Source organism: Apium graveolens, chromosome 4 (genome assembly GCF_009905375.1).
Source record: "Apium graveolens cultivar Ventura chromosome 4, ASM990537v1, whole genome shotgun sequence".
Taxonomy (NCBI): domain Eukaryota; kingdom Viridiplantae; phylum Streptophyta; class Magnoliopsida; order Apiales; family Apiaceae; genus Apium; species Apium graveolens.
Window position 1 is genome coordinate 119,835,469 of NC_133650.1, and position 19,008 is coordinate 119,854,476.

At 35.7% G+C, this 19,008-nt stretch overlaps 1 protein-coding gene across 1 annotated transcript; it reads right to left on the reverse strand.

Moving 5' to 3' along the window:
- Positions 1 to 16,862: 16,862 nt before the first annotated feature.
- On the reverse strand, positions 16,863 to 17,957 carry LOC141718925 (uncharacterized). The gene has a single exon (XM_074521295.1). The coding sequence runs from the start codon at positions 17,955 to 17,957 to the stop codon at positions 16,863 to 16,865; it is 1,095 nt and encodes a 364-aa protein (XP_074377396.1).
- Positions 17,958 to 19,008: the final 1,051 nt, after the last annotated feature.

Below are 19,008 nucleotides of genomic sequence, written 5' to 3' on the forward strand. Positions count from 1 at the left end.
ATGCTGCATTGCTTCTATCAACGGAAGCTGAATTATGACTTTCAACGGATGCAGCATTCTGTGCATTATCCAAAGGCAGATTTTGAATTCTTTTTGAGGTGCCTTCTCCATCATTCTCATCTTCACTATCATCACAATATATCTCAATGTTGTCAAATTTGAGTCCTTCATGATGTCCCTCATCTGTCAGTCCATCAATCTTTTTATCATCAAACACAACATGCACATATTCCATGACAATGTTGTTTCTTATATTGTAAACTCTATATGATTTTCCAGCAGAATAACCAACAAATATTCCATTATCAGCCTTTGCATCAAACTTCCCTTTGTGATCAGGTTGATTCCTTAGAATGTAACATTTGCAACCAAAGACATGCAGAAAGTTTAAAGTTGGTTTTCTTCTCTTGAACAATTGATAGGGAGTCATGCCTTTTGCCTGATTAATTAGAGAAATATTCTGAGTGTAACATGCACAGTTAACAGGCTCAGCCCAAAAGTATGTTGGGAGTTTTGACTCTTCAAGCATTGTTCTTGCAGCTTCAATTAGTGATCTGTTCTTCCTTTCCACCACACCATTTTGTTGTGGAGTCCTTGGAGCTGAGAACTCATGCATGATCCCATTTTCTTTACAGAACAACTTCATGGTTGTATTCTTGAACTCAGTTCTATTGTCACTCCTGATATTCCTTACTTTGAAATCTGGATGATTGTTGACTTGCTTGATATAGTTGATGATGATTTCACTAGCTTCATCCTTTGATCCAAGGAAATAAACCCATGAAAACTTTGAGAAATCATCTACAATCACTAGGCAATATCTTTTCCCTGAAATTGACAATACATTGACTGGGCCAAAAAGATCCATGTGTAGCAGTTGTAATGGTTCATCAATTGCAGATTCAAGTTTCTTACTGAATGATGCTTTCTTTTGCTTTCCTTTCTGACAAGCATCACACAGTCCATCCCTTGTGAATTCCACTAGAGGGATTCCTCTAACTAAGTCCTTTTTGACTAGATCATTCATTGTCTTGAAATTCAAATGGGACAGCTTCTTGTGCCATAGCCAACTTTTGTCTGGACTTGCTTTGCTGAGAAGACAAGTAATTGATTCTGAATCTGTAGAGTTGAAGTCAGCTAAGTACACATTCCATTTTCTAACTTCAGTTAGAACCACTTTGTTGTCCTTCTTACTTGTGACAACACAGGCTTCAGAATTGAAGGAAACAGTATTCCCTCTATCACATAGTTGACTGATGCTCAATAGATTGTGTTTGAGACCATCAAGTAATGCAACTTCATCAATGATGACATTTTCTTTTGAAATTAAGCCATATCCAATAGTGAACCCTTTGCTGTCATCTCCAAAGGTTATGCTAGGGCCAGCTCTCTCCTTGAACTCTATGAGCAGGGTGAAATCTCCTGTCATGTGTCTTGAACAGCCACTGTCCAAGTACCATAGATTCTTTCTTTTTCCCTGCACACAACAAAATCAATCAAGTTGATTTTGGTACCCAAGTTTCCTTGGGTCCAGCCTTGTTAGTCTTTTTCCTAGACTTCATTCCTCCTGCATCTTTTGACTTAGGTAACTTTGGGTCAACCTTGGTCTCAGATGTAGTTGGTTGAAGTGTAGGGTTAGTCACAGAATCATTTACCACATTTGATTGAATTTGATAAGGCATGGATTATGCAAATATATTATTCCACATAGGCATGTTGTATGGCATCTGAGGCATACTGAATGCAGTAAAATAAGGATTATTAACATATGGCATGTTTGCAAAATGTGCATGAGGATTCTGATGAGACATAACAGGCATAGCATGTAGAGGTGACATAGACATGTTAGGCATGGAGGGAGTTAAAGGCATGGGAGCATTCTTAACAGATTTGCAGTTATCAGATAGATGATTAACACTTTTATAATGCACACATCTTTTTCTAGGAGCATATTTATCAGGTGTGTAGTTGTTGTATTTTTTAATCCCTACCTTCCCATTTCTATTAGATTTTCTTTTAGTTTCCTTTTTATCCTCAACCAATTTAAGCCTATTTTTCAACTGATCTAAAGTCATGTGTCCTATATTCACCTTACTGGCATCTTTAGATGTGCTAGCTCCTTCTTTGACAAAGTTCTTGAAAGTTGAACCAACCTTCTTATTGAGATTTTTCTTTTTAGAATCACTTGCCTGTTTTAATTGATGAGCTTTCAACGGATGCTCTTTTTCTTCCTTCAACGGATAACTTTCATCATCCGTTGATTCCACATCCGTTGACAATCCATTAATTAATTCTAACTCCTTTTTGTTTTTCTTCCAGGCATTCTCACAGAATGATTCAATTTCCTGAACCTTGACAATCTGAGCACTAACATCCCTAGATGTTTTCCAGGCCTTGATTACCTCTTGCTCACTTTCTAACTGTTTAGAAAGAATTTCTACTTTCTTAACAGCTTCTTCTAGTTCACTTTCAACAGTCAAGCATTTAATTTTAATCTTTTCAAGCTCAATTACCTGATTCTCTAACACAGCATTCCTATCACTTAAAAACAAATTATTCTCTTTGATTCTTATATTTTCTTTAGCTAGTGATTTAAGGGAAACACGCAAACGATATAATTCATTGGACATATCATTTATGGCTTCATTGCATTCATTCTTAGAAAGATGAGAGAGATCAGTAGTAATTACCTGGTTGCTTGATGAACTAGTTTCATTTTCATCAGAATTAGCCATCAGGGCTAGGTTGACATATTCCATATCATCATCTTCATTGACTCCATCTGCTGCCCAATCATCTTGAGTCAGAAAAGCTCTTTCCTTTTGTTTGAGCAAATCAAAATACTTCTTTTTGTAATCAACTTGCTCAAATTTCTTCTTATCAGAGGTTGGCTTCCTGCACTCATTGGCAAAGTGTCCACTAGTGCCACAGTTATAACATTTGAACTTAGATTTGTCCACCATGTTTTTGTTTGACTTAGTGAATTTTGTATTTTTCCTGAATTTCATCTTTGCAAACCTCCTGGACAGAAAAGCCAGATGTTCATCAACATCATCAGAGTCATCTTGACTGGAATTATCTTCATCCTCAGCTACTTGCTCCTTTCCCTTGCTTGATTCTGATTTGTTTGTGCGAATTTTGAGACTTGGCATTGTCTTTTCCTCATTCCTGGCTTCAATCTTCTCATTGTCAGCTACAAGTGCAACTGATCCTCCTTTTCTCTTTCCCTTTTCCAACAGCTCATCTTTCTCCATCTCAAGTTCATATGTCTTCAAAATTCCATATAATCTTTCAAGTGTGAAGTCCTTATAATCTTGAAAATTTCTTAGAGAAATAGTCATAGGCTTCCATTCCTTTGGTAGAGACCTCAGAAATTTTAAATTGGAGTCCTTAACTTGGTACACTCTGCCATACAGCTTCAATCTATTCAACAGTTTCTGAAATCTGTTGAAGGTGTCATTCAATGATTCTCCTTCTTCAAAATGAAAATATTCATACTGTTGAATGAGAAGCTGCATTTTGTTTTCTCTAACTTGCTCAGTACCTTCACAGATAAGTTGCACAGTATCCCAAATTTCCTTAGCAGTTTGGCTGTTAATGACATTATCAAACATATCTTGATCTAGGCCATTAAACAGAATGTTCATGGCTTTCTTGTCCTTGTGAACCACTTCAATATCTTCAACAGTCCATTCTACTTTTGGCTTGGGAATAGACTGTCCAACAGCAATTGTTGCAGTAGCAGCTGTGGCCACCTTGTGAGGGATGTGAGGACCATTTTCAATGTAGTTGATGTAGCTTTCATCTTGAGAGAGAAGATGTAAATGCATCTTCACTTTCCAGTGATGATAGTTATCTCTTTCCAGGATTGGAATCTTTACACCAATATCCTTCTTACTCATGATGTTAGCAGAATAGATCTTTAAACTCTGTCTATGTTAAGAGCTTGCTCCGATACCAATTGTTATTCCCAGTGAACGAACAATGAGATTTACAGAAGGGGGGTTGAATGTAAATCTCAAAACTTTTTCAAGTTTTGAGCAGTTTCTAGGCTATGTGTTTTAATGAACAAGTGTGTGTGAATTGCTTTCAGTTAATGCAGACAGATATATATTCAAACATAAATGTAAAGAACACAACAGACTTAAAAACTTTTCTGGTGGATTTGTTGTTCCACCAGAGATGTGTTATTTCAGAAAATCTGTGATACAAAGAATTAAATAACGGCTGCGTCCTAGTACAAACTAGATGATTTTCTCTCCGGATTTTTCTAAACAGCTCTGGAAAATTCACACTCTAATTACTAGCTGCTACTTGGTTTATATTACACCAAGTTTACAAGTGAAGACAAAACTGTAAAATACAATTAAAAGATTCTTCACATGTTTCTTCTTCATTTCTCTATCCAATGCAATTTAAGTTTAGCTGTGAATCTTTGAATACTTCCTTGTTTGCACCAGAATGGAAATGCTACATTTTCTTGATTCCTCCTAGAGGCTGCCACATTCCAGTTTGTCTCTGTCAACCCATGTGCCTCTGTCAGCTTATGAATTGTCACTATCAACTGCTATTGAACTAAGCATCCGTTGAAGCTTTCATCCGTTGAAGCTTTATCCGTTGATGCATTTAGCAGTTGAAGCTTTATCCGTTGAAGCACTCATCCGTTGATGGATGTTATCCGTTGAAGCTTTAGAGACATCCGTTGAAGCTTTGTTTCTCATCCGTTGAAGGCCTTTAATATTAGTTGATACTACTTCACTTATACAAAATTACAAGGCATGAAATATTTACAATTAGCCCTCCTATTTGCATATCCACTAGTAGTCAACATGACTGATAATTTCCCACAACATCTAAGAATTACAACTTAAATACAGAGAATGAAATGTGCTACAATACTAAACTTATTTCTAAGTAAAGCTACTCCTTCAACGGATAGCCAAAATGGTCTTATCCGTTGAGGCTACAAACACTAGATTTCTACTTAAGTGTTTTGTTTAACTTATCATCAAACTGATTCACATATTCCTAACAAAAGCTATGACGCTTGTGGATATGACTTTGCATCTATCCAAGAACAAAGATGTAGCGGTTTCTCAATTGAAATACTCAAGGATAATTGGAATTCTGATGTACTTAATGAGTTGTACAAGACCAGACATTGCATACCCAATTAGCAAATTGAGTAAATTTATGATTAAACTGGGAGCTGGTCACTGAAAAGCGATCATAAGGATACTGAGGTACTTGAGGGGAACTCGAGATTATGAATTGTATTATGGAAGATACCCTGCAGTATTAAAGGAATATACTGATGTGAACTGGATATCTAGAAAGAAGGCACTAAAGTCTACGAGTAGCTATGTGTTTACACTAGCTGGAGCGGCAATATCATGGAAATCCTCCAAGAAAATGGTGATAACTCATTCCACGATGGAAGTTGAGTTTGTGCATTAGGTAAATGCAACAAAGAGGCTGAATATCTACGTCAATTTCTGGAGGACATTCCAAGATGGCCAAAGCCCGTGACTGCAATAGGGATACACTGCGATAGCCAATCCGCTATTGGCAGAGCATAAAGCATGATGTATAATGGAAAGTCTTGTCACATATGACGATGACATAGTTTCATTAGATAATTAATCTCAATCGGAATTATCACTATTGACTTTATACCGTCAAAGGATAATATTGCGGATCTGGTAATCAAAAGGTTATCAAGAGAATTGGTTGAGAAATCATCTAGAGGGATGGGCATTAAGCCTATTGCTGAACGACATCATGGTGGACACCCAACCATTGCTGACTGGAGATCCCAAGAACTTGGTTCAATGGGACAACTAAATCATGATGACCAAACCATTGTGGGGTAACTCCTTGCATGTTCCTATGATGAGGAAACAGTGAGACCCGTAAGGTACGAGGTTAAGTTTTCGAGCTTGTAATGATCTTTGGTGAATACATGGAGTTCAGAAGTGAACACATGGAATTCAGTTGATTAAAAATGGGTTATTCTGTAAGATAAAGATCACATATGTGGGAAAGAAGTGGGGCCGCTTTAAAGGAAAATTGCGAGCCATAATTTTTCAGAAACTCCTACAAAACTAGATTGATGCTTCATGGCCAAAATGGACATACTCATGAGAGCTGAATGAGTCATGATAAGTATATCATCGTTTATACAAATAGTCAAACAGTTTAAGGACAAACACGTCTACTGTCTAACAGTATGCTTATTCGAGCAAAGGTTCAAGGAGCATTTTCTCCCTATCGTATGCTATCTGATTAAAGAAACTATCACAGAGTTAAATAACGTGTCTGTCTGATTGGTGTGTAGGGATGAGCAAAACTGAACCGAAATCAAAAAACCGAACCGTGCTAATTCGGTTCGGTTTGGTCCTAATTTTTCAGAAATTCGGTCTATTTGGTCCGGACCGAATAAAACGAAATAAAATTCAATTCGGTTCTTTTAAAAAATATTTCGGTCCGGACCGAATAGACCAAATCATAAAAGTTATAATTTCATATTATATATATTACATATATCTTAAAAATTATAATCATAATTTTTAGTTTGTAATTGTATTTATACACTATTAAAACTCTACATATCACAATACTTTATTTATATTTTAGATTTTATAATTTGTGGTTTAATTTTTAATATAATTTTCTTTTTGAAAAAAAGTTCGGTCTGTTCGGTCCAAAACCGGACTGAACCGAATTATTTCGGTTCGGTTCGGTCCATAATATAATTTCGGTTCGGTTCGGTCCAGGAAAAAATAACTATTCGGTTTTTCGGTCTATTCGGTTCGGCCCAAGACCGAACCGACCGAATCTTTAGCCCTATTGGTGTGTGCTACTATAACATCAATCCCATCCATGTGGGGGATTGTTAGAAAATGTGGGTTGTAGTCCCACATTGTCAAGTCAATTTGAGCCATAATTGAGTGGATGAATGTTGCGTGTGTGCAACGAGTGACACTTGGAGTGCATTCTCCTCCAAGAGAACTTTCTGAAGCACTTCGAGTCACCCAAAAGGACTAAGACATGAATGAGATATGATCATGCAAAGTTAGTCTCTTAGTAGTGGAAATTTATGGAGGAAATGAAAGTCCCACATTGATTTTGCAAAGGAGCATACATTGCTTTATATAGTAAAACGCTTATGTAGTGTACAAATGTATTATTTATGTGTTGCTACAACACATACGTGCCCGCGCAGGGGGTGCAAATCATGGGCTTTCGAGGGGGGTTTCTGAGGTTTCGGAAGCCTTGGGCTTGCCCGCGTGTGTGACATGCGGACATGAATTCAACAGAAAATTGACACGAGTAATCATTAGTGTTGCTAAATTAATTTAATTTCCCCTGGGCTTGGGCTCTTAAATATTTAATTCATTTTGAGTACGAATTATTATAATTGATTTGGTGTAATAATAAATTTGATTCAGTTACGGATTTGATTTATTAAATGATTAATTAAATATAATTAATTATGTATGGAGTAGCACACAAGTTTCTCCGAGCCTATATGATATCGTTGTAGGGCTAGGAGTTATTTATTCATTCGAAACACATAACACAACCGCCTCCTAAAACACAAACGCTATCCTCTCTTTGCTCTGTTGATAGTTTCTTGCTACGTCTAAGTTCGCCGAATGTGTTGTTCGCTTAACATCATCGTTATCTCGTTTTATCTTAGGAGGCCATCGACTCCCTTATACGGTGATGGCCGTAATAGATTTAAGAAGACAGTTATACGACTGGACTCGAGAACTTCTCCGCTCCTATTTTTCTCTATTATTTTATTCATTAACTGTTATTTGTATATATATTATTCGCACCCACTTGTTTTCGTTATATTGATTGTAGATTGTGTCACAGAACGTTACTTTCTTGTTAAGATATTTGAAAGTTAACACAATCTATATAAACATTCAGTATATTCACTTTTAAAACTGATCCTCGAGTATACGCCGTACGATCTGAGAAAAATACAACGCGCATTTATTGAAAATCATTTTTTAGCTCTAGTATAATATACATTTATTTATTATTGGGTTCATAGTTTAAATTGTATTTTTTTTGTACTTGTACTGTTGAAGGTGTAGTTATTATTGAGTAGTTGGTTTGGATAATAAGGATCGAGGGGTTGGTATATTATAGAATGCTCTACTTGTTAGTATATGCCTATGGGGTTCGTAGAGCATTTGACTCAAGAAAATTAATATTATCAGCAAGTTGCTATAAAAATAAGGCAAAGAGGGAGATATTTATTAATTCTTGTAATCTATCATTTCAGAGATCAATAATATATTATTTTACCAAATTGGTAAGTGATCAGGATGTAGATCATTAGACATAAAGGTCAAAACAAACTAAAATTCTATGTGTTGTTTAATTATTGTTAATTATTTTCAACACTGCATATTAACCGTCAGCTCACTAACAACATATATATATTTGAACTTAAAAATAAACAATTTGATAAATGTTACAAACTAATATAGAATATATTATATAGAGAGCATTACAAGAACAAAATTACTAAGAGAATAGAGAAGATTTTCATTTCATATATCAATCACATATCTTACAATGGTTTATATAGGGCTAGAGTTTGTAGGTTACAAGTAGCATGAAAAGCCAAAGGGTGTAAAATGAAAAGCCAAAGGGTGTGAGAATTAATGGGGTAAGTTGTAAGGTTAAAAGTCATTCAAATATATAACACTCCCCCTTGAATGACTCGTATAAACAACATGCCTCATTAAAACCTTACTAGGAAAAACCCTGTGGGAAAAACCCTAGTGAAGGAAAAAGAGTACATGTGTTACACGTGTAATAAAGAGTGCATTATATCTCCCCCTCATTTTAACACGACTATGAAAATCAGCAGAGATCTCGAAATTTACGCATCCCAATCTTGTGTACCAGCTTCTCGAAGGAAGATGTAGGAAGTGCTTTTATGAACAAGTCTGCTGGATTTTCACATGATCGAATCTGACAAACATCAATTTCCCCCCTTTGTTGAAGTTCATGGGTAAAGAAGAACTTTGGATCGATGTGCTTTGTCCTATCACCTTTAATGTAACCTTCTCGAGTCTGAGTTATGCATGCTTCATTATCTTCAAATAAAATAGTAGGGCTTCCTTTATTGACTAACAGACCGCATGATTCTCGAATATGATGGACCAAAGACCTTAGCCAAACACATTCTCGACTAGATTCATGTAGCGCCAATAACTCAGCATGATTCGAAGAAGTTGCTGCAGGAGTCTGCTTTGTAGACCGCCAAGATATTGCGGTATCACCATATGTGAATACATAACCTGTTTGTGATCTTCCTTTGTGTGGATCAGACCGATATCCTGCATCTGCATAGCCAACTAATTCCACTTTTGAGTCTTTAGAATAAAATAAACCCATATCCATTGTTCCTCGAAGATATCTAAATATTTGTTTCACACCAGTCCAATGTCTTCGAGTTGGAGCAGAACTATGTCTTGCAAAAAGGTTGACAGAAAATGCAATATCAGGACGTGTACAATTGGCAAGATACATTAGTGCACCAATGGCACTAAGATATGGTACTTCAGGACCAAGAAGTTCTTCTCCCTTTTCTCTTGGGCGGAATGGATCCTTATTCTTTTCTAATGATCGTACAACCATGGGTGTACTCACAGGATATGCCTTATCCATAATAAACCGTTTAAGAATCTTTTCAATATACGAAGACTGGTGGACAAAGATTCCAGTAGATAAATGTTCAACTTGAAAACCAAGGCAGAGTTTTGTTTTACCCAAGTCCTTCATTTCAAACTCCTTTTTCAAATATTCAATCGTCTCATTAAGTTCATCTGGGGTTCCAATGATGTTTAAATCATCAACATATACTGCAATGATAGTAAACCCCAATTTTGTCCTTTTAATAAAAACACATGGACATATTACATTATTGGTATATCCATCTTTCAAAAGATATTCACTGAGACGATTGTACCACATACGACCCGACTGTTTCAATCCGTATAATGATCTCTGTAATTTAATTGAGTAAATCTCTCGGGGTCTTGAACTATATGCTTCAGGCATTTTTAACCCATCAGGGATTTTTATGTAAATGTCACTATCGAGTGATCCATACAAGTAGGCAGTTACAACATCCATTAAATTCATTCGGAGCCCTTCTAGAATTGATAAACTTATTAAAAATCTGAATGTTGTTGCATCCATTACCGGGGAATAAGTTTCTTCGTAATCAATTCCCGGTCTTTGTGAGAAACCTTGAGCAACAAGGCGTGCCTTGTATCTCACAATTTCATTTTTCTCATTTCTTTTACGCACAAATACCCATCTATATCCGACGGGTTTTATACCTGTAGGTGTTTGGACAATAGGTCCAAAAACTTGGCGTTTTTCAAGTGATTTCAGTTCAGCTTCAATAGCTTCTTTCCATTTTGGCCAATCATTTCTTCTTTTACATTCATAGATCGATCTAGGTTCATGATCCTCGATTTCCTCAGAAATGTCAAGTGCAGCTGCATATGAAAATATATCATCCATGACAATTTCTTTTCTATTCCACCTCTTTCCTGAAATGACATAATTTATCGAGATCTCTTCATTGTCAACAATTTCAGGTGTTTGATCATCTTTGGAAGATGTTTCTTCAGTGATCATCAATTCTACGATGTCATTTGATGTTCCAACTTTATTATCAAGTCTCCTTGTTTTTCTTGGAGTTTTATCCTTGGATCTAATAGGTCTTCCACGCTTCTGGCGTGCTTTAGACTCATTTGCTAGCATGATTTTATTATCTTCTTCAGGAAGTTTAATCTTACAAGGAACATTAACAGCTGGTATATGTGACTTTGTCACATTTTTGACATCAGTAAATGCATCAGGCAATCTATTTGCGACTTCTTGTAGGTGGATAATCTTTTGAACTTCAAGTTCACATTGATTTGTACGAGGATCATAATGAGACAGGGACACTGCATTCCACAAAATTTCTTGCTTTTCTTTTTCAAATTTTGTCTTATCTCCCCCTAATGCAGGAAAAATTGTCTCATCAAATTGACAATCGGCAAATCTTGTCGTGAATAAATCACCAGTCTTGGGCTCCAAATATTTAATAATTGAGGGAGAATCAAATCCAATATATACCCCTAATCTTCTTTGGGGTCCCATTTTTGTTCGTTGGGGAGGGGATATTGGAACATAAACAGCACACCCAAAAATTTTCAAGTGAGAGATATTTGGTTCTTGACCATTTACCCGTTGCAGTGGGGAATATTTATGATAAGAAGTCGGTCTTAACCGAACTAAAGAAGCCGCATGTAATATTGCATGTCCTCAGGCAGTAGTTGGTAAATTTGTTCTCATAAGTAATGGTCTCGCAATTAGTTGTAGCCTTTTAATGAAAGACTCGGCAAGACCATTTTGAGTGTGTGTGTGGGCAACAGAATGCTCCACTTCAATCCCAATAGACATACAATAATCTTTAAAAGATTGGGATGTAAATTCTCCTGCATTGTCCAATCGTATTTTCTTTATATTATAATCAGGAAATTGTGCTCGTAATCGAATTATTTGAGCAAGGAGTCGTGCAAAAGCAACATTACGAGTGGACAATAAACTAACATGTGACCATCTTGTTGATGCATCAATGAGTACCATAAAGTACTGAAATGGCCCACTAGATGGGGTAATTGGTCCACATATATCTCCTTGAATTCGCTCCAAAAATTTTGGGCATTCGATTGCAACTTTCACAAGGGATGGTTTTGTTATCAATTTTCCTTCAAAACAAGCAACACATGAAAAATCTTTGGACAATGGAACAATTTTGTTTTTGAGTGGATGTTCATTTGAATTTTCAATAATTCTTCGCATCATTGTTGAACCCGGATGGCCTAAACGATCATGCCATATAATAAAATTTGTCGGGTCAACAGATCTTGTATTAATAGTCATGTGTGACTCAACTGGATTTATGAAAGTATAATATAATCCAGAATTATATGATGGGAGTTTTTCTATCACATGTTTCCTCCCTGAGATAGTAGTCGTGATACACAAATATTCACTTTCAAGTTCATTTGTTGTCTCAATATGATAGCCATTGTGGCGTATATCTTTAAAACTCAAAAGATTTCTTTTTGATCGGGTGTGTAACACCCCCAAATCCGGGGTCGGGGATCCGGGTTTTCACGAGTTCCATTTCCCTTAACAACACTCAATCTTAATAAATAATCAACTACTCTGTACTGTGACCCCACAATAAACACACACACCACAAGTTATAGTCTCAGAGATGAATATCCAAAAATAATCACAAGTCGTTTTATTCCACAATTATATGCCAATACACCTTAAACAGGTTTCTGAATAAATTTACATTTCTTTGCCATTATTACAATTCATAAATATACATAATCTAATACATCAAAAGTTGAAAGCCTAGCCTATTGGTAGTTCCTACCTCAGCTATGGCGGCATCAGTGCTTCTAGAAAACTGCGGAACGTCTCCTAACCTCTTGCGAATCGGGAGCTTGGTCCGGTTCATCTTGTCTATCTGATGTTGTGTGATGAAAGAAGAAAGCAAGGGTGAGCAGCAAGCCCACCAAAATAATATGTATAATGATTAACAATATATGAGCCTTCTCATAGTACTCATGAAAGTCTTGGTCAAAAGAAATGAACCAAGTTGATATCTTAATGCGATGAAGTCGCAAAATATTCAGTATATACATATATACATATATACTTTTCAAAATATTGGAAGTCCTCTTCCATGCACAATATACACAAAGTCCCAGTGTATAACTGTATAAAAAAAAATATCGTTGCAAGGTGATCTCATATATCTAACCTTGTCTCAACGTTTTTCTGAAAATCTTTGTCATTCATAAGACAATTATTAATTAGATATAAGTTTAAAAGATGAAGTTACAAGATACCCCAATATACTTATATCTTTCCCAAATACTACTTGAACTACCACCGTTCAAGTTATAATTAGCTTCAAAAGTTCATCACATAGATGAGACTATAAGGCAAGATTTGAATAGATTAAATCTTTAAAATATTATCAAAATAAAATGAAGTTACGAGATACTTCATTTGATGTAAACATCATTTTGAAAACTTGACCCTGCCAACACTCAACAATCGCCCAACCGTAGCCTTTCTATCGAAGTGCTCTGGGTAGTGTTGCAGAAATTATCCAATTGGATGATGAACTCATTACGGGAGTTTGCCGCGCCAGGAAGACCACTTACGATGATCAGTCGTAGTAGTACAACCCCACCATTTTCTACATGTAGAGGAGAACCTGTCGGATTTACTTGTCAACCGAACACTGAACTCCTAAGGAATGGACCGCCTTAGCGGAACTTCCAGGCCATTTGGGCCAATATAATAAGGCTGGGCCGGCGCTACTCGGCCACTTACGCCACTCCTAGTTCAGATGAAATCCATGACTCTGAAACGTAAAGCTTGTCCCCACTTTCCCCAAGTAGAAACTTGTTGATACGGCTCCACCAAGAAGTCGTATCTATTTGGAAAGGAGAACTCACCGATATTTCCCAGGCGATGCCTGTTAATGGATTAACTTGTTCCAAGAATTTTACTTCCCGAGTGTTGGGTAAGTAATCAATTCATTTATCAAAACAGCAACCTTGTTGCGAATATAAAACACACCACAGAGCCGGATCCCTCAGGTTTTGAGCGAGTATTTAAATCCCCTTCGAAAGGAGGATCTTAAATATAAAAATGAGTTTTGGGATCCGCTCTAACTTTTAAAAATCATTTTGAAGACTCGCAAAACATTTTTAAGAATGTTTGGAGTGATGCTGATTTAACAAGGTAAATCAGTCCCAATATATTAGAAAATATCTGAATATTATTATTTAAATAATATTCCCATAAAGAATAATCTTTATAAAAATAATTGAAGTAGAAGTTTTGAAACTTATACTTGAAATGAATATTAAATATCCAAAGATATACCTATACGAAAGTACTATCTTTATTTGAATAATCAAAAGTTAGTTTGATTATCGATACCTTATTCTTTAATAAAATAAAGAATATATCTCAGCAAATAATTGGAGTCATAGATCCTCAAATGAATATTCAAATAATATTCAATAAATAAAATAAGCTGAGTCATAATACCTCGAATGAATATTATAAATAATATTCATTAAATAAAATAAAGGAGTCATACATCCTCAAATGAATATCCAATAATATTCAATAAATAATATAAAGGAGTCATAAGTTCTCGAATGAATATTCAAGATAATATTCATTAATAAAATAAAGTTATCGAATAAACCTTATTCGATTAATAGTTTTGAAAACTATAACCATATATATATATAAATATATATATATAAAATCTACTCGGGATCCTCGACTCCCGGTTTTAGAAAATGTTTTCACCTTTGGGTCCCTATACTAAGGGTATATGCAAATTACCGCTATTCTCTAGCATAGGTATTATCAACTGAACCAACAGATATATATGGAAAGAATACGAAACATGCATGCATATATATACCATATCAGCATGCTTCAATATATCGCAAAATTTGCTAATTAACCAACATGCATCTATCACAAGATAATGCATATACATATATACATCACAACAACAGTATAACGGGTAGAAAACTTGCCTGAGCGACTGGGGGTTACGAATGGCTCGGGACGAGTCTGGTAACCTATAAACAACAAGTAAGTTGGAATTAAACCAAAGTCACTTGTAAATCTATACTCTAACCAACTCAGACTCTAACGCTCGTTTTGCGCTTACTGATTTTCTTAAGTCACTCGAGTACCCTCGGCTCCACCATTTTTAATAATTTAACCTTTACGAGTTTTAAGGCGATTCCTTCGCGAGTGTCTTACCAACTGCCTAACACACTTACCATAAATGTTTCATGCATTAATTAACCCTTTTTGGTCTTTAACCTATGTTTCAAAGTAAGGCGAGGGGAAAAGTTTCGTTCGCGAAACGCCGTTACTTGAAACGGTCGTTTCTCCTAAACCGTGCATCGGAATCGAACGAACTACATATCAAAACGAAGCTCGTAACATGAGCTATCTAAACATGGAAGTGGTCATAATCTAGCAGGGGGTTCTCGGGTCCTAATGTTATGCACAAAAACAGTCCAAAGAAAATCGGACGTTACGACGGCTATGTTTACGCGATTACCAATGTTTAAACTACTCCAATTAACCACCAACCAACTCATAACCATCAATACAACAAAACTTCACCTAAACCATACCACATCAGTCCATAATCTCCAAGGTTTTCAACTCAAACAACCACAATCACGACCTATGAACTATAATCAAGCTTCAATTACCAAAAACACTTCCAAATCAAACCAAACTACTAATAATCACAATCCATGCTTCTCATTTCACAACACCAACCATTAAACTTACTAACAAATAAAGTAAAGGTTAGGGTTTGAAGTTTATACCTTACTTGGGAGGTGTTAAGTTGCTAGGAAGCCTTAGGGAGCCTCCTACAAGCTTGATCTTTCCAAAGAAATCAAGAACACAAAGTTAGGCTTTGAAGTTTCTAAAAGTCCGATTTAAATAACTGTAAAAATGAGGGTCTTACCATGATTATTTGGACGAGACTTGTGAACAAGAGTTGTAGGCCATCTCAATACCTTTCCAATGAGCTATAGAACACAATATTTGAGTGAGAAATGAAGGAGATACAGCAGTTTTAGTGTTCTGGTTCTGTTTTGGCCGAGAGCATGAAGAACAATGCCTTGGTTTCTTTTTGATTTTGATGAAAAATGATTTGCTTGGCTTGGTTGGTTTGATTTTTGTGTTTGTTTTAGTAAATTACCTAGTTGCCCTTGATTTTGTGTGGTTAAAAAGCCACCACATCTCCTTCCTTCCCATGTCATGCTTGTGTCATCCTCATGATGTCATCCTCTCCTCCTTGTCCTCTTCTCATTGGTTGGGTGACATCATCCTCTCTAATCCCTTTGATTAACTTCCTAATTGTTTGCCTAATGACCGCTGATCTGTTATACAGTTCGCTTAACTTTCGTTTTCGTTTATCGTTTGAAGGATCATACCCGGGATCTTATTACTTAGGTTCCCTTAACCTTTCTCAATATATTATATTCCTTTTATGATCCTCTCCTATAATCCTTTAATTTAAATCATTTTTATCCTGTTACCTTTTTCTCAAATCTTTCCGTATCTAGTGTATTTCCGGGAAAAATCAAAGTGTTCGGATTTGGATTCTGACGATCTTTACATACACTTATATCCCATATAAAGTACTAATAAAATCTCAGAATATCCATATCAGAACCCCTACATAGTGTGGCATGAAAAGTTTTCTCATTCAGCAAAAACACTATTCATAAGGGTTTCAAAAATTTCCCAAAAATTGGGGTTATTACAGGGTGGAGAATAGTGCATTTTCAATCAACAAACATGTACCATTAGGTAGCACTATACTTGCTCTTCCGGAGCCTTCAATTATATTTGATGCACCCGATATTGTATTTACATTAGCTTTGGCTAATGTTAGATGCGAAAAATATTTTTGATCTTTTAAAATTGTATGTGTGGTTGCACTATCTGCCAAACAAAAAGATTCCTCATCTTTTATAGCACATGATGAGAGGTTGCTGGCCATATTTCTTCACGAAAAATAAAATAAAATTAGAAGTAGAGGTAAAACATCTCAAGTACTTCATTAAAGAAAATTACATAAGCAACTGATAAGGATGATTATCATAGTTCAAAAATTAAGTACTAACAATCCAAAATAAATAAGGAAAATGTTCAACAAGCAAGTAAGGCCTTTCTTAATTATTCTTAGGCTCATCACCACCAAATTTAGGCATATTCACATCGACATCTTCAAAGAAATCACCAACTTCCATGTGAGTAAAGGCCGAAGGATCAACTTGGCCATCACTTCCAAGATGTGCTTCAAGATGAGCAATCCCCAAAGGATCATTCTGTTCGGTGAAATTAGTTTCAACATTTTTCAAAGATGCTTGATATAGGTCAGCAAAGTGCTTGGAGGTACGACATGTACTTCTCCAATGACCTTTCATTCCACAACGGCTACAAGTACTTTCACCCTTTTTAACCATCATACTTCCCTCGGGTTTCTCCTCATTTGTTTTCTGTTTTTGATAGTAAGGCGTCCTTTTAAAGTGGGGGCGATTTTGTTGATTTCGGCCTCGACCATGCCAAAATCCATGACCACGGGCACGCCCACGTCCACGTCCATATCCATGCCCACGTCCACGTCCAAATGATTTATTATCTCTATATTCATTATTAGTCACCGCATTCACTTCAGGGAATGGTGTTGAGCCAGTGGGACGTGCTTGATAATTTTTCAGCAAAAGTTCATTATTTTGTTCAGCAAGAAGCAACACAGAAATAAGCTCAGAATATTTTGTGAATCCACGTTCACGATATTGTTGTTGCAAGAGCATATTATTGGCATGGAAAGTGGAATATGTTTTCTCCAACATATCTTTATCGGTGATATTCTCGCCACATAATTTCAATTGAGATGTAATTTTGAACATGGCAGAGTTATACTCGCTCACACTTTTATAATCTTGCAATCGCAAGTGTAGCCAATCATAGCGAGCTTTAGGAAGTATCACCGTTTTCTGGTGATCATATCTTTCTTTGAGATCTTTCCAAAGAGTTGATGGATCTTTAATAGTCAGATATTCAGTTTTCAAGCCTTCATCAAGGTGATGGCGAAGAAATATCATGGCCTTTGCCTTGTCTTGTTCAGAGGTCTTATTTCCCTCTTTTATGGTGTCACCGAGACCCATTGCACTAAGATGGATTTCAGCATCAAGAATCCATGTCAAATAATTTTTGCCGGTGACATCAAGTGCGTTAAACTCAAGTTTCGTAAGATTCGACATTTTCACTAAAAATAAACAAAACTCGAATCAACATCAATATTTATGCACATAAATATAATGCAATGCGATAATTTTTTATGACAAGATAACAAATAATTTGCGAAAGAAACAGATTATCACTTATCAAATATACTCACTTAAACAAATATAATATATTACACATAATGATGCATTTAATCAACAAGTTTAATAGAACATGATTTTAGTTAAGTCTCAGAGACTAAAATATATGCTATTCATTGATAACAACCCATCTTAGTTAACATGACAATTATTAACACGCATGCACAAGTAAAACAAATATAAATTACTGCTACATCAACTCTTAGTCACGGAAATAGATTATAAAAGCTGCAGGAGACAAGACATAGCCTAGCTTTTAGTTTTTAACTATTCGTGCAAAGTGCAAATCTCCCTAAATTTGTACAACATTCAGATTATAGCATAAAAATATCAAGCCACTTAAGTAATTTGCAAGGGATAACATAAGAACTAATACAAATAATTCATGAAGCAGAAAACAAGTGAAGTGATTTTAATATTACTTACGCAAATGTTCAACTAAGCAGGCATGAAAATCAGGTCAAGCAATTAGTATAAATGATTAGTACAGAATATTATACAGGCATCCACTTATATATTTAACCACCCGCAAAGTGTAATACGTGAACATGACAAATATGAACTAAAAGAATAGACTAGCATGTTATGGATCTAGTTTTACTAACATGCAATCATGCCTGCGGTAATATATTCATTTAACAATTAAAACATGGGCATACCTTTTGTAGAGACAGGAAGTAATGATCACCCAGCTAGTACTAGTACTTGTGTTGACAAGAAACTCGTGTAAACTCGTAAACCAACTTCTCCTTCTGGTGCACCCACAGATCTTATTAGCTTTCGTGCTGATAACGTGTTACAAACTAATATAGAATATATTATATAGAGAGCATTACAAGAACACAATTACTAAGAGAATAGAGAAGATTTTCATTTCATATATCAATCACATATCTTACAATGGTTTATATAGGGCTAGAGTTTGTAG

Coding starts and splice junctions, on each gene's coding strand:
- LOC141718925 (XM_074521295.1), bottom strand. CDS start 17,957: ATGTCGAATCTTACGAAACTTGAGTTTAACGCACTTGATGTCACCGGC.